The sequence below is a fragment of the Eurytemora carolleeae genome, unplaced genomic scaffold, assembly GCF_000591075.1.
Source record: "Eurytemora carolleeae unplaced genomic scaffold, Eaff_2.0 scaffold489, whole genome shotgun sequence".
NCBI classification, from domain to species: domain Eukaryota; kingdom Metazoa; phylum Arthropoda; class Copepoda; order Calanoida; family Temoridae; genus Eurytemora; species Eurytemora carolleeae.
Window position 1 is genome coordinate 66,066 of NW_019396556.1, and position 25,212 is coordinate 91,277.

The following is a 25,212-nucleotide window of genomic DNA, read 5'->3' on the forward strand; positions in this document are numbered from 1 at the left end:
TGGCCGGCTATACGCAACATATACAGAGTGTCCCAAAAAACATGGGAATTCAGTGACAAATTCGATATCGTCTTTGTTATGAATTAGCATTTTAATACCTAATTTCAAAGTCATAATATTATTATGTCTGGTAGATTTTATTTTATGAAAAGGGTAAAAGACTGTAAAGATGTGTCCATAATGTCTTCGCATAATGAAGAGTGAAGACGGTCAAGTTTGTATACTACAATCTTCTTGTTTTACTTAGTACATATCCGTATGCTGTCAAAACATAAACAAACAAAATGTGAACATAGCAGACGAAACTCTTACAGACTACAGCTTTCTCAGTAGGTTTCACTATACTAAATCAAAGAATTATTTAAAAAGACGATATCGAATTCGTCACTGAATTCCCATGTTTATTGGGACACCCAGTATATATATATATATATATATATATACGAATGTCTTGTTTTATTATATAGATAATCAATGGTAGAAGACCAAATTCCACCTTCAAATCGTCATGTCTCATTCTTTGCGGGTAACCCTGTATCTAAAGTTTATCTTGCGAGTTTAAAACATCTCTGTCATATCATTTAAGTCTGTAAATACGACAAGTTATAATGTAAACAAATCTTCTTACTTCACTGCAGTACAGTAACCAATATTAATTTTTGTTAAAGTTCATAATAAAAAAATGTTTTATTTGCGAAGGCTGCAGATCAACAAATACATATATATATTTTAATCATAATTATACAATTGTATATAATAATAATTATAATATAATAAAATTGTATAATAATAAATATACAATTTTATTAAAATGAAATACAGGCCACAGTGCTGCAACATGGAAAAGATTCACAACTTTCTCCTAAAAAAATCTCATTCAATATAAAAATAAATAAAGCTCGTTTTATAATGTATAAAACGTATAATAAGGTTTATAAGTGCGGTTTCCTTTTCGGAGAAAACTTATTAATTTTAATGTGAAATATAAATAGAATCCAATTTGAAGGTTTCATCGAAGAAAGGGTATAATTATATAATAATATTTAGAAAAACCACGGAAGAATAAAAACATGTTTGTTTTTATGACTCCAAATATCAAAAAAATTTAAAACTTTTACTGTTTAAAAGACACCTTTATTAAATGAACATATCATTTTCATTATATCGATACACCCTGCTAAAAATACCTGTATTTGCGCATAATTGATTTTTTGAACAGGATAGACCACAGGATTTATCCCCACATGGCATTTGCTACAAATTGATTTGAATATTTTTATACACAGGGTTACCCACCAAGGATGAGACTTTAAAGACGACTGTACATAATTTAAACTGTTTGTTTCAATGTATCCATAATTTCATGCAACTTAACCTTGTTTCATTATATAAGCCTTAAAAAAACTCAAAGTCATGGTGGAAGACTTTATTACCCTTGGGATCGACATATTATAAGAGTTTCAGGTCGTCTTTAAAGTCTCATCCTTTGTGGTAAAGCCTGTAAATATGCTTTATAATTAAAGATGATTTTGTCCATTTTATTTTTTATTTTCATTTTTTTCATATAATGCCCAATTATAGTATAAAAATTGGCGGCGTATTAAAAGTATTTTTTTTTTGTTTTTTATGAACGGTTATTTTTCATTCATTTTTTTTATATTCTTTAGTTTTCTTTCATTTATTTTTTATTCATTTATTCATTTATTTATTCATTCTTTTATTCATTTCTCCATTTCTTAATTTTTTCATTTTTTATTTTTTTTTTATTTTTCCTCTTTTCATTTTTTACTTTTCCCTTCGGTTTAGTTACCTTGTTTTCTTCTTGCTTAGTAACAGAGAAAGGTTTGTGAATGTCGTCTTCGTTTATATTCAAGGAATCTTTAGTCCACGTGGAAGAGAGATCATCAATACCAGTTCCTTTAAAGTCTATTTTCAGCCTGTACTCGTTTTTTTTTTTAATGATATTGGATTATTTACTGTTTATAAATAAATAATCTTTCATGACGCTTCGCGCCCATCTTCTATTTCAATTGTGAACATTCTCTCTTTGACATTGTAGAACAAAAACAAAAAAGTTCGTGGAGCTAAAAAAAAGTGCGGGGATTTTCAAAATTTTATGAAAATCGAATTTTGTTTGAGGCTAGTTTTTGAAATTTTGACCATCCATAAACCTTCTCTGGGGTCATATGAGGTCATGTATTTTGGGCCCGATACAAAAAGACAAGCAAAGTATACATAAAAATATATTTGTCTGTATATCAAGTTCAGTTTGCTCGTGGTGTTCCAGTTTAGACCAAAATCGACAATTTCAAGTCCAGGGATTTAAAAAATGTGGTCTGCCTTTATTTACCTTCAAATTAGCGGAAATATCAAGAAAATTTTCTAGATTTGAATTAATCAAACAATATCAAAGTTGTCTACATATTTTTACATTCATTTTTCAAAGAAAAAACGTTAAGTACATTTATACAAGCTTTTAATAAACAAAAATTTTCTTTAATCAATTATTTTAAAGAACCTGTCAAATCATTCGTTGGGATGTTTAGAAAGATGAAAATTTCCCTGTATGATAATTGAAGGACTGCAGTATAATAATTCACCAAAACCATACTGCAGTACTTCAATTATCATACAGGGAAATTTTCATCTTTCTAAACATCCCAACGAATGATTTGACAGGTTCTTTAAGATGATTTCTACTTTTCATGTTGATTGGGTCACTTTGTACCTGATTTAACAGTGCAGGGGCAGGAGGTGTCACACGCTGGTGTCTTCATCAAATAAAATATTATTTTATAGAATAGGAGTTTTTGAACTAATTTAGATTTGTCTATCCGTTTTACTATCAACACCAAAATTGTAAGTCTTAGAATGGTAAATAACTAACAACATTTGATAATATATAGAAGTTAAAGATCCATGTATTCAGAAAGTTGCATATTTGATATTAAAGAAATGTTTGCATTGAGAAAATTTTATGTTTAAATATTCTTCTCAGTATTTATAATCGGCTGTAAAACTTATTTAATCTTTTTCACCTAACGATCGGGTCGATACAAATCTTTCAAGTTGTTCTTAACGTCTAATTCTTTACGGGTGACCCCGATTGTTAAACATGTTAATGTTAATATTTTTTTTCCTTTTCGTGACATTCTGGACAGTCTTGCCTCGAGCATTCAAGCAGTAAGCAGCAAACAGGCCTGGAAAGGTAAATTTTGAACCTTTCTTTGTGTAACTATAGAGTAGGAACATGTCACTATTCTATCCAATGGAAGGTTAAGTGCTAGATTTGAAAGAGAAATTATACAGTTGAAAATTAATTGTGTTTTAGATAGAACATCTTCATCTTCATCTTTTTGTTCAAAGGTTTATAGGGTACCGTTGTGAATCAGGCATGGACCCAAAGAGAATAGAATATATATTAGTGGAATTTACTAGAAAAAAGTGTAAAACGGCCATTTTGTTGTACTGTTTCCATACTGCAGGTGTACTTCACATATTTGTGCTATATAACCTTTTGGGCCCTGGAACATCATTTTATAGAAAATCTAAAATTAATATTAAAAGAAAACCAAATTATGAAATTGGCTGGTTTCATAATTGACCAATGATCATTTCACATAGACTCTATGCCTTTCACTTTACAAACGATGATTTTCCGTTTTAACTATAAATCAAATGATATTTTTTATTAACCTAATTCATTTTATAAGTTTATTTAACAGCTTTAAAAAATTCGAAATTGAAATGGATAGTCTAGGGAATATACTGTACATTAATGTACTCTACTGCATATAATTTGTGAACATTTATATGATTTGTACACTTTTAACTCCGTTTCAGGCTGAAAGTGACTGACAAATTCATACCGAGGGATTGTCTAAATTTCCATCTATTATAAATTCTATTTTCTTTGCATGGACCTCTATAACTTGAGGGTCACTTGAAACTAATATTATAACAATATAAAATTAAATGTTGTGTAATTTCAGTAGTTTCTGTAGAAGTAAATATTTCCATTTACTGTTTAGCACCGATATTTAAGGATTCATCTCTAATTGGATGATGAGATAGATAGAAAGATATAAATTAGCCCCATACTATTTCCATTGGTTTAGAACAGACATCAAACACATGACTGAACCTTGGTTTGATCAGGCGCTAATGGAATCGGCAAACAATGTGCGAAATAGTAAACAAAAAGCTCCTTTTCTGAACGCTGCGCTCGGCCCAATAATTTCGTTAAAAACTGACAACCAGTTATATATTCAAATATAGACATAGGAAGAATTTTAAAATGTAGTATTCTTAACTTTCTCATAATGTAATTTTTTAATCAAATGATTTTAAGGAGCTTTTCAAAACTATTTCAGCTTATTCATGGCTATTTATTGATTTTTGCAATTACTGAGATTTACGTAAAATAGTATAAAACCCACTGAAAAATTGCCAAGAAGACTTTCCAGTTTACCATATTTTCTTTCGATGTCTTGAAATCTCTGGGGTTAACTGTATCATACACGGTGGTAGACGATTATAGCAATATAATGAAGACGACTGTCGATTTCAAATTTGGTTAATATCTAGCTTTTAAAAAGCATTCATACACGAAAACACGGAAACAAAGAGAATCTGTCAATTTAAAAAGCTTCTCTTTAATTACTTGTAAACTTGTAATCCGAAAAAAGCTTGTTAACAATAAAATATTAAATAAAAAAGTCGTCTTCATTATATTGATATTATCGCCTACCACCAAATTTAACGCATACAAAACTCCATTTAGACAGCTTTGCCTTTGATGAAATATGTGATTAGAAAGTAATTTGTTTTTCTTCTCAATTAAATTTTGTTATTTGATATGAAAACTGCACCTACCTGCAGTCTGTACAGTACGGTTTAATGTTCGGGGATGATTTCATTAAATCAACAATAGATGGCGCTGATGTAGTTACTGAGAATAATAAACTGCACACTAGGAAACAGGTGTACATAGCTATCTAATGATAAAATATGATGTAGAATTCAATTTAGTGTATGATGGCCATTTACAGTATTTTCTTTGAATGACGAATATGTATTTGTCTTAAAGGGACTGTAAGCCTAATATCAAGTGACACACCATGCAAAGATCATTGAAATAAAGAGATGACATAAGATTTTAATATTAAGTGTCATTGACAGCAATACTCTTTGTCTCATGTAGACTGAATGATATTGATCTTGAAGCAAGGTACAGGGGTACCCAGAAAAAATAATACTTCAGAGACGACTGTACGAAATTTATACTGTCTGTTTCCTAATATTTTTGATTTACTGGAACTGTAAAATCATTTATTTCTTTAAGAAATCATTATATATCCCTTTTTAAGACTAAATTTAAGGCAGACGTCTTATTCCAACCTTTACATTTTCATATTTCAAGAGTTTAATGTCGTCTTTAAAATCTCATCCTTTGTGGGTAACCCTGTATTAGACATAACTTGCATTGTGCACGTTAAAGGAAAAGCGACGGATTGATCAATAAAGTTCTAAAAAATCTTCATATTTCCCAGGACACCCTGTTACCCACTGGTGATAATTTTGCCTTTAAATAAACGGATTGAGGAAAACTATTAACACTTGTAAAACTACTTGCTTGCTTCTGCTTCATACCAAATATATCTTTGACAATTTTAGTCTCATCGTAGAAGTATTTATCTCATTAGCACTAATTAATAAAAAGATGTTTATCCAAGCAAATAAACATTATTTCTTTTCTTTAGTAAGAACACGGAAAAAATAAAAAAAATAAAAGAAAAGAAAATGAAAAGGAAAGAAAAGGACAAGAAAATAGAATAAATAAAATACAAAAGAGAAAGAAAGAAACTGGGAAAGATTCGAAACAGAAAAGATTGGAAAAGGAAACCAAAGAAAAGGAAAAGGAGAAGAAAAAGAAAGGAAAACAAAAGGGAAAGAAAAGGAAAAGAAGGAAAAAGGAAAAGAAAGGAAAAGATTAGAAAACGAGAAAGAATGTCAAAGAAAAAGAAAAAAAGAAGAAAAAGAAAAGGAAAAGAAAAAGAAAATGAAAAGAAAACGAAAAGAATGTCGAAGGAAAAGAAAGAAAAGAAAAAAGAAAACGAGAAAGAATAGAAAAGATTGGAAAAGGAAAAGAAAAAAAGGGAAAGAAAAGAAGAAGAAGGAAGAAATGGAAAAGAAATGAAAAAGGAAAGAAAAGGAAAAGAGAGGGAGTGAGGAAAGATGAAGGGAAGGGGGAAGGGGAGATGGGGGAAGGGGAAAGGGGAGATGAAGGGAAGGGGGAAGGGGAGATGAAGGAAAGAGGGAAGGGGAGAGGAAGAGAGGAGAGGGAGGATGTTCACCAGCTATGGTTAGATTATCACTGTTAAATCTGTGCTAGCCTGGAGGAACCAGGGGAACCAGGATCCCGGAACTAGAAATTACAAAATATTTCACAAAAAGCTAGAGATTAGAAAACTAGAGATTAGAAAACACGCAAATAAAAATAAACTTACAATTTTTACAATCCTCTCGACAACTGAAAATTTCAAAATTGCTTCTTTTTGATAAAAATTCTTAATTTTTTAAGATTTCCTTGACAGTAATAATAATTATTATATTATCGCCAGTCATGTCGTTTCATAATATTGACAAAGAAAAGAAAGATCTGCCTTTGTGCATGGGGAGTGGGGACATGCATTGTAATTCAGGCAATTACATAAGGCATGCAACTAATAATAATCCCCCTGAGCCAAAATAACCCCCCTAACCATCTTTAAGTTTGCTGTCTCTTCTTAGAAGATTTATCCAAATAGATTCTAGTACAATAGATGGCAATGTAGAATTTTTACACTCTCAGTACAGCTGTATTCTTACGTCACAAGTGTCAACTTAGTTTTTTTGTGTCCGACAAACTTATTAATAATAGTGATAATTTTAGAATAAAGTGCTTATCTTACAGTAAAATAAGTGCAATTTTATGTTTTCTTTATGTTCTGTTTTTACACTTTTTATTTAATCTTGGAGAACATGTCAACTAATGTGAGAAAATTTGTTTTTCTTGTTATATTTGACACTTGACGTGACGCTGAGTATAATTGATCCGTTTCCCTGTTCACACACCCCTGACCCTTTAGTAAAAGTAAATTCAACCCAAAGTCTGACCGCGTCAACCTTGATGCACCGACTAGTCCTATTGAATGTCTGCTTTATTTACCCAATATCCGGGCAATACAGTACAAACTGGGACCGATAAGGTTGACCTGAGATGGAATTTAAAGAATTTGAGCCGCGGTTTAAATCTGCCAAAACCCGGTTTAAATTAAGCGCAGGCTTAAATCTTGAGACATTTGATACAATTTTAAGTGGAACCAACCATATTTAAGCCGCAGCTTAAATTTAAACCGCCGCTCAAATTCTTTAAATTCGGCCATGCGGCTCGGAAATTCAAATGTACTACAACTGCCCGTTTGACGTTGCCACCTATTGTACTTTATAATCTGTTTGGATTTATCCGTTCCTATCTAACTCTCTATGTACATATAAATACTAATTACTAATTGAACGGTTGCATCTAAAAGGTTAGCAAAACCAAAATTATTCAGAAAAAAAAGATAAAATTGTATTTTTGTTTATCAGTTCCTTCTATCCAACTGCCCCCCCCCCACCTTCAGCCCCCCCTTTAACCACCATTGAAATAAATACATACACTGAAATACTGGCATTTGCAGGATTGAGTCCAATGATTTGCAATTATTTACAAATTTAATATTGGTAAAAATTTAATAGTTGTTTCCAGAGATGCAAAAGCAAAGGTTGTGAACGATCTCTTTCACTGTGTCTAAATTGTTCTAAGCTGCTAAATAATATTTTATATTTTGTCTGAACTGTATTGAATTAATGGCTCAGTTACATTTCATACAGTTACACTTGCTATAATTATAATTTCCTCTTTATATTTTCTATAAGGTACCTTCCCTATAAAGTAACACTTTTGCAAATTCTAAATTGATTTTACAATTATGTAGCCGCGGCGCTCGGCCCCCTAGCCTGTTCTAGCGGGGGTGTTCGGTCCAGAAATTGTCTTAACCTAACCTAACCCTACATAGTGTGTAATTAAAGGAAATGTAACCTTATGGGACCTGAATGACATTCCATAACATGGTAAAATTCAAATTAAGCAACTCAACCTAGCCATAGTATCAAAATTAAAACTGTTCTTACTTATTCAACTTTTGTGCTAGGTACCTCTAATTGAAATCAATCGATCGGAAATGTAAAAAGTTTTAAAATTGAGCACTACAAAATATCTAAAAGATCGCTGTTTTGAAACACCCTGTATGGTCACAAAATACTCCCAGTTCTGGCTCTGAGATGTATATTAAAAATTACAATTATCATTTATTCTATATTGACAAATAATGATTGTACACTGTACAGTTTAATTTACAAAGCTTACAAATAACATTATTAAATATATAAGTTAAAACCATATTTGTAATCAATAAATGTTATCTTTCAGAGCTGAATGGTCAATCTTCTGGCATTAGAAAGAAAATATTTATTCTTTATTTTTAATTGATCTTTATTTTAAGTTCATTCCTCTTATTGATTGAAATGATCAGAAAAGCCCCAAAAGTAGACTTAATAATAAAAGCCCTGAACAAATTTTGAAACTGTTTGCGGCATTACAATCGTCTTCCTCACAGAAACACATGTGCCCAGTTCCTCCACCCTCTGTCATACAAACATGGCCGACCATGAACAGGTTTATATCCAGCTGATCAGTACATGTCCGCCTCACACTCTCAGAAGCTAAAGAAAGAATAAAGTATTTAAATGAAAAACTTAGTTTCTTATGATAAAATATTTAATTATTTTATCCATTAATTTACTTATTTATCAATTGGAACAGAAAAGATTAAATATTAATTGATTAATTAATAGATTACCAGTTCCTGCTTTGCTTACAAGTTTCACACAACATCCTTCGCATTCCCTGCGGGGTGGCATGTCCTTAAAACATAATCTTTTATCAGCTCAAAACTTTCAAGCAGTTCTTAGGATTCGCAACACTTTGGCTTCCTGGATCCGGATCAGGATCCGGATCCAAAAGGCAGCATTTCTATCAAAAAAGTAAAGAAAACCTTTTATCTGTTAAAACCCAAATCTTAACTGTTAAAAAAGGGAGTTTTTAAAAAATATCTTTTTCTCTGAATGACTCAACAAGTTTTATCATAAAAATAAGCTTAAAATAGAAAAGAAATAATTTTAAATTCTACTTTTGTTGAAAAAACTCAGTAAATCTTAAAGAAATGTTCAAGACTTGGATCTGGATCCGGATCCAAAGATTTTCATTCCAGATCCAGGATCGAAATCTGTACCAAAACGAAATGGATCCTAAAAGCACTGCGTTCAAGTCTAATGAAATAATCTTTAAGACCTAAAGTAGAGAGACGAAAACTGCAACTGTAAATTAGCATGGATGCATTTAATATTTTTGTTATAAATTATTGAGCAAATGATAATTTTTCAAATCCTCTTTTGTTTTAAAATCAAGCTAAACGATTCAGCGAAGATAAAAACTCCACTTACAAAAACAATTCTAGAATGAGGTTAAAACTTGCCTCAAACTCTAGTTTTGTAAATCCCCATAATATGCGACCTAATATTTTAAACTTTTATTACTTATTCTTGTAGAATTTGTAATTTAAAACATGAAAAATCTACGGCAGTAGGTTGCAAAGATATGAGATGAAGAAAATTTTAGTTTTTGACAAGTGTTTAGTTACAATAACAGTAGTATTCTTCTTATTTTGTTACTCTCTTGCTTTGTGATTTTGTTTAATATGAACAAAAAGAGTAAAAATAGATAGAAAGATAAATTACAGTTTATATTATATAGCACTATAGTTTCAGTAGAAGTAAATATTTCCATTTACTGTTATAGCGCCGATCTAAGGATTTATCTCTAATTGGATAATAAGCTAGATAGAAAGATAGATGTTACCGCTATGCAATTTCTATTGGTTCAGAATAGACACCAAACACATGACTGAACCCTGATTGGATCAGGCGCTAATGGGCTTTGCATACAAGAGTGATAGATTACGTATTTTAGATATATATCTAAAGGTTGCATGTAAGTCTATTCAATAATATGACAAATATCATAGAATAGGATAAATTAGAAAAGTCCCAATATTATTTCGGAAACAAGAATATCTAGAGCTGGGGACGTTTTTTTCAATTGTTCAAAAAAATTATTTCATTCGTTTAATTTTCTCACTGAACGATCCATCAGTGAAACCGTTTGTTCTAAAGAATTGTTCGTTCAGTAAAAATATAGTTTTTTTTTTCAAAAATATGTTTTAAGAAATTGTTCGTTTAGAAAAAAAACTATCGTTTTTCAAAAATGTTGCTCATCGTTCGTTCGTTAGAAAACTATAGTTTTTTCAAAATACAAATTTAAAACAGAATAAAAGCAATCTCTAATAATAAATATTTCTTTAAAATAATTAAAAGATATTTTTTTTACAAAATCTCAAAACTTTAATGAAAAAGATCCAATTTATTAATCAGTCTGATACAATATGAAAAGAATTAAAAGTTAACATTATTAAAATACATTTTAAAATACATTTTACCGCTGCACGTTCTTATTCTCAGATCTTTTCACTGAAAGCCTTCTGCTTAAATAATTAGACTGAACTAAATTATTGAATTTACCAAATACAATTTTTTTTCCATAATCCAATTTCGATAAAAATGAGAGATTTTTTTATATTGTGCAGTATATTTAAATCTAAAAACCTAATTAAATATAATGCATAAAATAATCAATATTTTTCAAAAGACAATTCGATTATCATACTTTTTTTGGGCTCGATCACACGCTCCCCTTTCTTACCGGCTCTAAGAAACTAAGTATTTGTCATAAACTTTGATTTTATGTTCTCTATATGCTTGCGAACACCCTTTAATATTTCAAACTATGAATTCTGTTAGATCTATTAATAGAACTGAAATAATACAGGTTCACGCCATCAGGTTGCAAAGATATATGCAATAAAAAGTTGAGTTCCAAAATTTTTTAAGTTCCTTTGTCTAAAATCCCATACAAATATGTCTGAATCTTTAAAAATAGATAAACGGTGATCTTCCATAATGGCTGCTGAGATTGAGATGTGCGGGATATGCATCTCTGAAGGAAGGGGTCAATTTATATAATAATTAATATTTAATATTTGTTTTGTTTACAATGCACTTAAACGCCAAAATAGTTGGCCGCAGAGATACCTAGCGGAAAAGTCGTTTTAAGTGCATTGATTGTATATAAAACAAAGAACAAATATTATGAAATATTAACTTTATACAAAGGCGTCGAAAAATAATCGATGACTTTTGGTTGAATGATTTGTTTGAAATTAAATTGATCATTTTACGATACAAGTCGTATATAGCAACTTTCTTAATTTTTATGGACGCTACGTTCTTCAGTATAAGTCGTAAATCGTTTTTAACAATTTTCTCCTTATAGACGCAACAGATATAAGTAAGATTAGTAGAGATCCAAAGCGATTATTTTTCTCCGTAAGCTTATACCCCCTTTATTTTTTCGCGAACACTTCCTTTCATAGAGGCTAAACCTTGAAAGAGCACAACAGTACCAACCTCTAAATGGTTTGTGAATTTGAATGTATCATGGCAGCGCGGATCTTGCCAGCTAAACAACGAGCATTTAGAATTTTAGATTCAGACAATCTTTCATATGTTTATAAGGTATTTGATATGGATAGGATTATGCTTTTAGGGTTTATTGACCTCTCTAAGAGAAAATTGCATAAAAATGAATTGAACTTTGTACACGCAGCCAGGTTCGAAAAATCAATGATTACGAATTTTTCAATATCAAAACTTTTAGATTTTTATTGAACTGTTGATTGAAGTTAAAACGATAAAAAATATTTTTCTTTTAAAACTATAATTTTTCAAATTAGCTCTGACTTTTATGTACAAGAACTACCCATAAAAGCATAGATATAGTAGAATAGAAAGACGACATTTAAGCAATCTTATGCTTTTGTTGTATTGAAAATATTTTAACCGTAGAGAGCCTAAAAATACGGGTCTCATTGTTTTGTAAAGTTGCCTGCAAAAAAAGAGACATTTATAGCGCCGTTTTGAACCGTAGTACTGGCATGGTCTCCAAAAGTTTAGAATTGTCCTAGACCGTTATTATAAAGCCATACACTGTCATGAATGCTTGTTCATTGTGAAGAAATGTTACAGGTAAAAGTTTTTCTAAAATTCTAATTGTTCCTGTTGCACTCAAAGCAGTCTATCTTATGTCCGACCGCTGAAATAAAAACTGATTAATTATCTTCAATTATTATTATCAATTATTCCAGGGTTAGGCTAGAGGGGGGGGGGGAGGAATTTCTTAACCATTTGTGATTTTCAATTTACCGGCAATGGTCGTTAAAACATTTTTATATGATATTCTAAAAATATGGTTTATTTTATATTAAACCTGATATCTAAGAATTGCGTTTTATTTTTGTTTTTACTCGTATGAAATCGTTCAACATGACGTAAACTTTTAAATAAAAAAACATTTATGCATTAATATTCATACATTCCTATACATACATCACTATACATACATTCCTATACATACATTACTACACATACATTCCTATACATACATTCCTATACATACATTCCTATACATACATTCCTTTACATACATGTAGTAAATGACCTACTCCATAAAAGGCTCTCAGACCTGTATCTATTTAGGTACAATTCATCAGCTATCAATGTCAAAACAGAAAAAGCTCTTAATCTATTAATGGGCACGATCCTCAGCCTGTTTATCAAAACATGGATCGGTTACTCTCTCACAGTAAACAGTACGGAGTCTCTATTCCAACTAATTTATTTTAGGTAGCCATGTTACAAGTTAACGTTAATTCGCGTAATTTACAAGTTTTACTTCGATATATACACACAGCGTAGTTTAAGTTTTAATGTACGTATTTATAAGATTATCTATATCACATGATTAAGCCAATCCTGTTATGTATTTACAGCACAATTATATCACATGATTAAGCTAATCATGCTAAGTATAAATTTGAAGCGCAGTTTTAATGAATAATGGGTTTTACGTAGAGGTTTACAGATGTAGATAGGTAATAATGTACAACATAGATTTAGGTTTACAGACATCGTGTTACAAAATATTAACTATATACATTCCCATTAATGAAACTTACACATGCACTCCATAACAGCTTCGTTAAAGGGTAGATCGTGAAGGAATATTAGGAAGATAATCAAACCTAAATAATGAATTACTTGATTTTTTTCAAGAATTAAATTTTTTAAGTGATGTCGAGATCTTTTTCACATGGATTTAACGGTTCTGTCAACATATCAGAAAGCTTTGGCTGTCGATCACAATTTGAACCATTATACATAATATTTTAGCCTTTTTTCTTAAATACTTTTTTGTCGGCATATACATTTTGAATGAAAAAGTAAAAAATTAACAAAGCCTTAAGTTTAAAGATTGTTGAATTATAGACTAAAAGACGTTTGATTTCAAATAAATGAAACCGAATGCTTCTCACTCTTATTAGTCTGGGGTGTTTTTTCAAGTGTTTTTTTCAATAAACCGTAGCAAGGGATTTATGTGTTTTTCTTTAAAAAGCACAAAAAATGAACACCCACCCCCCATTGCTTGCACTGAGCCCGCAATTTAAAAATTTCAGCTAGATCTGTAATTCCATAAATCCGACTTTAAGACCCATTCCTCGACCCAACTCTGACGACAGCTTGTGTCACATGATTGACACCTGCAAGATCTTCGGCTCGACTTAAGGAGTTAGGCCCAATGAAAATAAAACCGACCTTGGTTGGTTTTAGTAGATAAGGCTCAATGTTGAGTCGTGTTCTCTTAAAAACCCGGAATGCACCAATTCCTTCCATGAAAAAATCCACCAAAAAGAATATTGATGCGGTTTTGTGACCTCAACTCTTTGGAAAATAATATGCTGTTTGAATCCAAAAGCTTAAGTCGTAAATAAGGCCCAACACCAGCTTATCGACACGAGCCGTATTTCCCGATTTTTTTTTTAAATCGCGGGCTCTGTTATAATTTAGATGTTTAAAACTAGGTACACTTATTTAAAATATTATAAACATAATGTTTGTAGTATCTAACAAACTTTTTTACACCTAACATACCGTTCTGAATTTCGAATAAAATGTTCGCAGTTTCTAAATGTATTATTACCTTTCATTTGCCGGATCATTTATCGATTGTGTTATCGTCAACTGCAGCTAAACCGAATATTCCTGGGACAAATTTGTTCTATTGTAAATTCACCACACAAATCTTTTGGATAGTTATGTGTAAAGAACATTCGAGAAATGTCTACTTTCCAGTGGCTGTTTAGATCCAAGGATGTTATACTTCAAAAATAGATTTTATAAAGTTAAAACTGGTGCAAAAATGTCTACAAAATCAAAAACTGTTTTCCTTAAAAATGTTCCTCTTTGCCAATACAATCTCTTAGATTGCATAATTTATAGTTTATTAAGCCAGGGCAGAAATAAAAAGATTGGCGAAAACCGAACGTATAGAAACCGCTAGTTATAGAAACAAGGCGTATTTGGCGGGAGAATATGTTTATATTTTAGAGAAATTAAAATTTTTTGTAAAACATTTTACCTTATCATTAACAATATCATTATTTTATTTGTTAACTGTTTTATTGTGTACATTTGTATTGCTCTTTATTGTGTTTAAGGTCCCCCAGATTTTAATATGTACTGACATCATAAATGATTGCATGATTACATAAAATTCCGTGTTTCTATTAAAAAAAACTATTTTATAAAAATGATATCTACAGTTTATTTTTACAAAAAAAATAATTTCTCAAAAATATAAAAAAAAGTTCTCCGGTAATGCTAATAAAATTTCGTGTTACCATTTAAATAAAAGGATTTTATGAAAATGAGATCTACTTTTACACTGATTATTTAATTTTTCAAAAATATAAAAATATTCTCCCGCGAAATACGCCTTGCTGCTATAGCTAGAGGTTTCTTTACCTTCAGTACGTTTCCATAATGTTTGACTCCACGTCTTTAAAAAAACTTATTTTCACATTTCAAAACTGTGAAAGGATCCTTTGGGTTTTACTACAGCCTGAATCTTATTGGGCATGAAATGGATTTTGAGGTCTTTTAGAGGATCTTTTTTAAAATGCAGTGATCAGAGTTCCTTTCAAAGATTGGAGTTTGAACTGTCTAGGTTTGACTTTCTCAAGCTTATTACTGAGGAAAGCTGATATATTTTTGATTGTAGACAGGTCAAGGCTGTTGGCTACTGCCATATCTTTGATCCAAAAGGACATTTTTTTGCTCAAAGTAGCCTCGGAGTCCTGAGGATGAGCTCTATCCTGCTGATAGTTTAAATGAGATACTAAATCCAGCCTCCAGGTGGCTGTACAAAATGTTAACTGAACAGTATATTTTGACTTGCACATATTTACTTTTTGCAAATATTATTTAGTAATCAGGGAATATAAAAAGATAAAATATGTATAAGTCCAAAGTAATTTTCTGAGGCCCACATTCAGCCCACCAATCCTTTTGATCCACCCTATATTTGGAAATCGTGTATTCCATAGATCTGAGGAGTGAAGAGTGAAGACTAGAAAAAATTATATTAACAAAAATGTATTTTTAGTTTACCAATATCAAATGTTTTAAAATTTTATATTCTACTTTTATTTATAAATGTTAATCCATGAAATTCGATCATAAAAAACGTTGTGCCCATTTTCGATCTTTACCTTTAACTGTTACTCTTTTAACAACTTTTTACGGGTATTTTTAAAAAATCGAATTTTTTTTTTGCCCAACTGACTTGAAAATGACTAAAAATTAAAAAAAACTTTCCTTGCTAAATTCTTTTTTATTTCTCGCCTATAAAAACAACAAAAAATCTGCGTTTTTTGTTTTGTTTTAAAAACGTACAACAAGAACGATTTGAAGTCTTAAAGGGTGGTAAAACTTTACTAAATTGTTTACTTGAAAAAACCAGAGGTCCAATATCATGACAGTATAAACCAATTAAAAAGTTTCTGTACGGCATCAAGCTATTAAAGAAAAGTTTATTGAAACTAGGTATTCAGGCTTTCTATTACTAACTTAAATGGAGTGTTCGCGAAAAATAAAAGGGGGTACATGTTGAGGTCGAATTGAATTCGATATCGATCGCTACTAATTTTACTTAAATCTGTTGTATTTATAAGGAGAAAATGGTTAAAAACGAGTTAAACCGAAGAGTTCAGGAGGACCCATACAAAATAACGGAGTTGTATTTTTTCACTCAGATCGCAAATAATTCAATTAAATTTAAAACTTCTCATTCATACATAACAACCTGCAAATTCATTTCTGATAACATTTCTTTATTTTTAAAATATTGTTTCAGGCTCTATTTTTTTTAATTTCGACTATACGCAAAAACCTTTCATGGGGTCTATAGTTGCGACACAAATTGGGCCTGATTTTTTAACACACACAAGCAGACAGACAAACAAAATATATATACAGCTTAATCTGTAACAAAAATAACGGTCGGTAACCTTTTCTATGGGGAAGTGGGAGTGGCAGGGGGGAGGGGGGGGGGGTATTACCTTATGAATTGTGACTATACATAGCTGCAGAGCGAATTGGTGGTATGCAAACTCATATTTTTTATGACGTATTGTCTCTGCAAAACACAGATATAATTCAACACAGTAAACAAAATGTGATTTTGCTTCATAATAGCATCTTTAGTTTATCTAGAGAATTTGTAATTCTTCAAAAATTTATAAATTGTTTAATATTTCCGCCAAAATTAAAGATACCAAGTAGCAAGACCACATTTAGGAGAGTTCATAATATGAAACAAATTTATTTTTGATATACGTATGCAGTGCACGTATACAGTTACACGCTTTGTCATTTATCACTTATTGGAAATAAAAAGTTGTCTTAATTTCCATGTTTGTTAAAACACCCTTTAAAACAAATTATTTGAAATTTATGATCAAGTGACACATTTTTTTCTAAGAAATTTAAATTAAAAAAGTGTATAAAATGAAACTAATCGTGTCCCTTGATGTCGGTACCCAATACCCATGGATCGTTAATTAAATGTTTTTTCTTCAATGATTAAAATGTTTTAAAGAGAGAAAACCGTTTTCTAGATCAAAAAAAAGTATCGCCTTTTCTAGGATTCACGACATAGTAAGTTCTCACTAGTATGGGTGGATGCCATATACTAGAAGAAGGGGGGGGGGGGCAACACTTACTTGAGGTTGATCAAATTATAATTAACATAAAATAAAAAATAGTTTAAAAATTAGCCAATAACGACATAACGACAGCAGGTTCTTATTTCCAGACGGGAGCTCTCAGCGTCCAAATATAGTCTTTATGCGTTCAATGCTAGGCATGAGAAAAAAATAGTTATAATTCCAGAAAAACACAACTTTTTTATTGTATTCAGTTCGGTAAGGGGGATAAGATATATCTAGGGGGTTGCAACAACGCTCCCCCCCCCCATTAAGAAGTTTAGGAGGGGCTAAGTCTATACCTTGCCCGCTATATATCTCTTTTGTCACTTGCACTGACAATTTTTATTTGTATATTAGTTTTTATCAGAGGTTGTTATACTCTCTCTACACTAGGATATATATGAAGGCACTAGGACCCAGATTCAATAGAGGATAGAGGCAGTGGGAGGATGAGGCCGTGTGAAGAGGGTGTATTGGGGGGGGGGTTGCCCTGGGGGGGAGGGTTGCCTTGGCTACAATCCAGATTGATACACATAAGAAATTCAGCGTCGTTGAAGACGACTTTTACAGAAGGATACAGAATACAGAACACAGGATACAGAACACAGGTTACTGGATACAGAACACAGAATACAGAACACAGGATACTGAACACAGGAAACAGAATACTGAACACAGGATACAGAACACAGAATACAGAACACAGGATACAAAACACAGAATACAGGATACAGAAGGATACAGAATACAGAACACAGGATACAGAACACAGGATACAGAACACAGGGTACACAACACAGGATACAGAACACAGGATACAGAACACAAGATACAGAACACAGGATACTGGGCACATGATAGAGGATACAGGATACAATATAAAGGATACAGGATTCACACATGATACAGCATACAGGATGATCTTAAATAGTGTAGGAGGGCCTGGCCTTAACAGTTTGCGCTTACTAAAAGTTCATAATGAAAATTAAAAACAAAACAAAAACTCTGGTTGTTGTTTTTAAGGAAAGAAACTGTTTAATTTTAAAAAAACATGTTTTGAATAGTATTAAAACTATTTTTCGCTTCCTAAAATAAAGGTAAAGTTTCAAAGCTAAAAAAACCTGCAGTTTTTTATACACATTTTTCTGATGTAGAGATATCGCGAATATAAGTCACATGTTCAAAAAAACGATGTAACTAGCAAAATCAAACATTTTGTCAGGAGTTTTTGTTATATTTGAATAAAAGATAGATTTAGAATGTAATCAAATATTCTATTCATCATTGACAAGTAAAAACAACAATATCAATAATAATAATAATAATAATAATAATAATAATAATAATAATAATAATAATAATAATAATAATAATAATAATAATAATAATAATAATAATAATAATAATAATAATAATAATAATAATAATAATAATAATAATAATAATAATAATAATAATAATAATAATAATAATAATAATAATAATAATAATAATAATAATAATAATAATAATAATAATAATAATAATAATAATAATAATAATAATAATAATAATAATAATAATAATAATAATAATAATAATAATAATAATAATAATAATAATAATAATAATAATAATAATAATAATAATAATAATAATAATAATAATAATAATAATAATAATAATAATAATAATAATAATAATAATAATAATAATAATAATAATAATAATAATAATAATAATAATAATAATAATAATAATAATAATAATAATAATAATAATAATAATAATAATAATAATAATAATAATAATAATAATAATAATAATAATAATAATAATAATAATAATAATAATAATAATAATAATAATAATAATAATAATAATAATAATAATAATAATAATAATAATAATAATAATAATAATAATAATAATAATAATAATAATAATAATAATAATAATAATAATAATAATAATAATAATAATAATNACATTAAATTGCATGCTTAAAAAGTCCCACGATAGGATGATAGTGTGTACTAGCCTGGGAATAAATATGTCTCCTGCAACAATCCTTATATTCAGAATTCAGATTTTTATTATCATTTTTTTAAAAAAGCACCATCATTTCTTCATTTTTGACATTTCAAATTAAATTCTCACTAGCTTGGGAACCCAGCGTTGCCTACATTTAAAGAGGATCAAACCCAGTTCCACTGGCGTAGCCTTTAAACCCATATCAGATCAATAAGGTGGAAGAAATCGTTGTTTTTCTAGATAGTGTTTAATTCTCAGTATTTACTCTGTACTTTTTTTTGGAAGAAACCACAATTGAAAATAATCTATTTGGAAAAAGAAGGACTGGGAATAACTCCATCATTTTACCAGTGTGTCTCAATAAATGGAGGCCGGCAAACGGAAATAAATGGAGGCCGGCTCACGGAAATAAATGGAGGCCGGCACACGGAAATTAATGGAGGCCAGCTCACGAAAATAAATAAAGGCCGGCTCACGGAAATAAATGTAGGCCGGCTCTCGGAAATTAATGGAGGCCAGCTCACGGAAATAGATGGAAGCCGGTACACGGTCACGGAAATTAATGGAGGCCAGCTTACGGAAATAAATGGAGGCCGGCTCACGGAAATAAATGGAGGCCGGCTCACAGAAATTAATGGAGGCCGGCTCACGGAAATAAATGGAGGCCGACTCACGGAAATAAATGGAGGCCGGCTCACGGAAATAAATTTAGGCCGGCTCACGGAAATAAATTTAGGCCGGCTCGCGGAAAATTACAATTATAATTCTCTCTTATAAGTTCCGGCAGAAACACACCAAAAAAACTCTAGTTGTTAATAAAGATTAATAAGGATGTGTACCTTCAATTCCAACATTGGTTGTAATAACTACTGATTGGATTTTTTAATCAAAATTATCTAACTTTTACCACATTTTCAATCAAACTTTGGTCTATAATTCAACTATCTTTAAACTTAATCTTTAAACTTTAACTTGATATTAAGCTAACAGTCCCTTTAAACCCAAAGGTATGTGTTCCTCTTCGCGCTTCAAGGTTTATTTTAACGTACCTTTGTGAATTGTTTACAGTAATTTTTTAATAACTTTTATAAACTCGATCTTATAAGTCACAATATTATCATTAAATTATACTATACATATATATAAGTAAATGCAGCGCTGCACCGTTTACCGGGGCTGCTGATTACATTGTTCGGTTTGGTTTAATTATTAGTTAAAAGGTTTACAAAATCCAGGTTAGTTATTCTTTAACCACTGTGACGCACACAATATATGCTTGTATTTATATTACTGTGCAATGAGCAATGAGCAATGTGCATGGGTTCCAGATTTGTGCACCAACTATAAGATTAATAGATATGTTTTATTATTGTTTAAAACGGCTAAACCAGGGGGGGGGCAGAAGTCCTCAATTTGTAGTCACCGCCACCCAAACGTGTTTTGCGGCATGCATGCTCATCAATTTGTAATCACTGTAAAATCTTGTTTTCTGATATACTTACTCATTCTTTTCCCTGATACTTACTCATTCTTTTCCCTGATACTTACTCATTCTTTTCCCTGATAATTACTCATTCTTTTCCCTGATACTTACTCATTCTTTTCCCTGATACTTACTTATTCTTTTCCCTGATACTTACTAATTTTTTCCCCTGATACTTACTCATTCTTTTCCCTGATACTTACTCATTCTTTTCCCTAATACTCACTCATTCTTTTCCCTGATACTTACCCATTCTTTTCCTTGATACTTACTCATTCTTTTCCCTGATACTTACTCATTCTTTTCCCTGATACTAACTCTGTGAGCTGAACAAAAGGAATAATACTCGAAAGAGGGAAAGGCGAGTTGGCAAGGAAAACACTCTTTTCTACCAGACACAGATTGACGATAACTTCTTGAAAAAAGTATATTTCAGTAACGAGGTTTCCTACAAAAAAATACAAATTGTTATTGACGTACATGTATATAAATAATGATTGTTAATAAAGATTAAACAGTTGTGTGTAATTATAAATAAATGAGTATTGTTGTAAATCGAACAATTGGTTAAAAAATATGTACCACTGAGAATAGAACAAAGGCTTAAAGGTACTGTTGTGAATCGATAATAAATGGTTTAAAAGGTACTGTTGTGAATCGATAAATAAATGGTTTAAAAGNTTACTCATTCTTTTCCCTGATACTTACTCATTCTTTTCCCTGATACTTGCTCATTCTTTTCCCTGATACTTACTCATTCTTTCCCCTGATACTTACTCATTCTTTTCCCTGATACTTACTCATTCTTTTCCTTGATACTTACTTTTTCTTTTTCCTGATACTTACTCATTCTTTTCCTTGATACTTACTCATTCTTTCCCCTGATACTTACTCATTCTTTCCCTGATACTTACTCATTCTTTTCCCTGATACTTGCTCATTCTTTTCCCTGATACTTGCTCATTCTTTTCCCTAATACTTACTCATTCTTTTCCTTGATACTTACTCATTCTTTTTCCTGATACTTACTCATTCTTTCCCCTGATACTTACTCATTCTTTCCCCTGATACTTGCTCATTTTTCCCTGCCTCCGCTCATCCTCTGAACCTATTAATCGTACTTCTGTTGTAAAATTCCTTTTCCTGGTACCTCAACTTTATTATCTAATTATACCGAGGTATATGCATGCATATAAAATTCAATTTTTCAATTGTTATTTTAATATTTGACTGAACTTATTGTTAATTTGGTTTACTGCTGGTTGTAACTTATATAATCATTGTTGGGTTTAAATTTGTCTATTCTTTATAAAGTTCAAATCTTAGCACCAGAGTGTTCCAGAGGGGTAGACCTTAGCTAGCAGAGTGTTCCAGAGGGGTAGACCTTAGCTAGCAGAGTGTTCCAGAGGGGTAGACCTTAGCTAGCAGAGTGTTCCAGAGGGGTAGACCTTAGCTAGCAGAGTGTTCCAGAGGGGTAGACCTTAGCTAGCAGAGTGTTCCAGAGGGGTAGACCTTAGCTAGCAGAGTGTTCCAGAGGGGTAGACCTTAGCTAGCAGAGTGTTCCAGAGGGGTAGACCTTAGCTAGCAGAGTGTTCCAGAGGGGTAGACCTTAGCTAGCAGAGTGTTCCAGAGGGGTAGACCTTAGCTAGCAGAGTGTTCCAGAGGGGTAGACCTTAGCTAGCAGAGTGTTCCAGAGGGGTAGACCTTAGCTAGCAGAGTGTTCCAGAGGGGTAGACCTTAGCTAGCAGAGTGTTCCAGAGGGGTAGACCTTAGCTAGCAGAGTGTTCCAGAGGGGTAGACCTTAGCTAGCAGAGTGTTCCAGGTGTCTAAACCTTAGCTAGTAGAGTCTTCCAGGAGCTTAAACTTAGATAGCAGAGTGTTCCAGGAAATTAAACTTAGCTAGTAGAGTGTTCCACGAGATTAAACTTAGCTAGTAGAGTGTTTCAGGACACTAAACCTAAGCTAGTAGAGTGTTCAAGGGGTCTAAAATTTAGCTAGTAGAGTGTTCTAGCAGTTAACATAACAAACCCTAATTATTTCAATTTATATATATATCTTTAAATATATCTCTTGCATGATGTGGCTGTATTTTTGAAAATTGCAATTTCAATGCACTAAATTTACCATTTTGAAACGAAATAATTGCCAAAATACTTAAATACAGTGGCATGGAAGACCGAATGGTTGTTTCTTATGGCTGCCGGAAGGGAAGAATGTTGTGTCTTATGGCCGCCTGTCCCGCTGGTTAAAGGGGTTTAAACCCTAGCTAGCAGAGTGTTCCATGGGTCTATACCTTAGCTAGCAGAATGTTCCAGGGGTTTAAACCTTAGCTAGCAGAGTGTTACATGGGTCTATACCTTAGCTAGCAGAACGTTCCATGGGTCTATACCTTAGCTAGCAGAGTGTTCCAGGAGTCTTAACCTTAGCTAAAAGAGTGTTCCAGGGGTCTACTCCTTGGCTAGCAGAGTGTTCCAGGAGTCTATACCTTATCTATTTGAGTGTTCCAGGGGTCTAAACCTTATCTAGCAGAGTGTTCCAGGAGTTCAAACCTTAACTAACAGGGTATTCCAGGGGCCTAAACCTTAGCTGGCAGAGTATTCCAGGGGCCTAAACCTTAGCTAGATGAGTGTTCCAGGATTCATAACTTAGCTAGCAGAGTGTACCGGGGGTTTAAACCTGAGCTAAAAGAGTGTTCCAGGAGTTTAAACATTTCTAGCAGAGTGTTCCAAGGGACCTAAAACTTAGCTAGCAGAGTGTACCATGAGTTTAAACTTTAGTTGGCAGAGTGTTCTGGAAGTTAAAAGTTTATCTAGCAGAATGTTCCAGGAGTTTAAACCTTACCTTACAGAGTGCTCAGGGGGTCTAAACCTTAGCTAGCAGAGTATTCCCGGAGTCGAAACATACGATAGTAGAGTGTTCCATAAGTCTAAACCTTAGCTAGCAGAGTGTTCCATGAGTCTAAGTCTTAGCTAATAGAGTGTTCCAGGAGTTTAAACCTTAGCTAGCAGAGTGTTCCAGGAACTTCAAACTCAGCCGGCCGAGTGTTCCGTGAGTTTAAAGCTTAGCTAGTTTAGTGTTTGCTAAGGCTAGCAGAGTAGTCCAGGAGTCAGCACCTTAGCAAGCAGATTGTTTCAGGAGTTTAAACCTCAGCTAGCAGAGTGATTAAGGAGTTTAAACCCTAGCTAGCAGAGTGATTAAGGAGTTTAAATCTTAGTTAACAGAGTGAATCAGGAGTTGAAAACTTATTAAGGAGAGTGTTCACAGAGTCCACATTCCTCAACTTAGCTAGCAGAGTGATTAAGGAGTTTAAGTCTTAGTTAACAGAGTGAATCAGGAGTTTAAACCTTAACTACAAGGGTGTTCCAAGAGTTTATGCCATAGCATAGCCATTTGGCATGATAAAAGAGTAGCAAATGTTTCTATTCTAAACATTTTTGTCTTCAAGTATGAATTCTGACTCTGGTAGAAGATATATGCAATAAACGACCCAAAAAACGATCCAAAAACGATGCAAAAACGAACTTTTTTTTAGGATAAAATATTGAAAAGTTTAATAAAAGCAAATATTACAGTTTATAAAATAGTTTATAAAAAGATTTATTGAAAATTGTTTCAAAAACAATCCAAGCCGATTAACAATATATTTCTTAAGTGTTAAACCACACAAACAAAGTGCAGTTATTCAATCTTTAAATCAAGATTTTGCAGAACTATTTGGTGGTATTGCTGTTGCTGTTGTTGTTGTTGGAATTATGTTTTGAAAACCCTAAAAATATGCGCATTTGAAGAATTACCAAACGAAAAACACATGCAAAATAAACGATAAAATAATTGAATCATTGCCAAAAACCCTGATTTTCTAATCTTTATATCTTTGCTTCTTAAATTGGTAGACCTTAGATATTTCACACAAATATTTGGAAAACACTTGAAATTCCTTTTCTCAAACTGCCTCTGAAATTCATTTGCTCAAACTGCCACTGCAATTCATTTGCTCAAACTGCCACTGAAATTCATTTGCTCAAACTGCCACTGAAATTCATTTGCTCAAACTGCCACTGAAATTCATTTGCTCAAACTGCCACTGAAACTCATTTGCTCAAACTGCCACTGAAATTCAGTTGCAGCTATTCCAGTGTTAAAAGATATACTTCCATATGTCAATATTTCAGTTTAAATTTGATAATTAAACCATGATATAACTCCGTCAGATTAGTCCTAAAATGAATCAGATTTGTGAGAAAAGGTGCTTAAAAGGTTTAACACAATCATTACAATACTAATTATGTAACAATAGATAATAAATACAAGCACGTGCAGTAATGTATCTCCTCAAACCATTGAAAGACTTAA

At 31.7% G+C, this 25,212-nt stretch overlaps 2 protein-coding genes across 2 annotated transcripts; both read right to left on the reverse strand.

The window, feature by feature from the left end:
* Positions 1-747: 747 nt before the first annotated feature.
* On the reverse strand, positions 748-5,240 carry LOC111705431 (uncharacterized). The gene is made up of 6 exons (XM_023477988.1): positions 4,876-5,240; positions 3,140-3,200; positions 2,729-2,771; positions 1,811-1,917; positions 1,188-1,254; positions 748-862 (listed from the first exon to the last, which is right to left on the reverse strand). The coding sequence occupies exons 1-6, from the start codon at positions 4,989-4,991 to the stop codon at positions 807-809; spliced, it is 450 nt and encodes a 149-aa protein (XP_023333756.1). The 5' UTR covers positions 4,992-5,240; the 3' UTR covers positions 748-806.
* A 3,147-nt stretch (positions 5,241-8,387) lies between these two features.
* LOC111705444 (protein quiver) lies at positions 8,388-16,813 on the reverse strand. The gene is made up of 7 exons (XM_023477997.1): positions 16,716-16,813; positions 14,297-14,358; positions 13,275-13,340; positions 12,316-12,352; positions 11,668-11,719; positions 8,946-9,009; positions 8,388-8,808 (listed from the first exon to the last, which is right to left on the reverse strand). Exons 2-7 carry the CDS (start codon positions 14,313-14,315, stop codon positions 8,615-8,617), a joined length of 432 nt encoding a protein of 143 aa, XP_023333765.1. The 5' UTR covers positions 14,316-14,358; positions 16,716-16,813; the 3' UTR covers positions 8,388-8,614.
* Between the last annotated feature and the right edge of the window lie 8,399 nt (positions 16,814-25,212).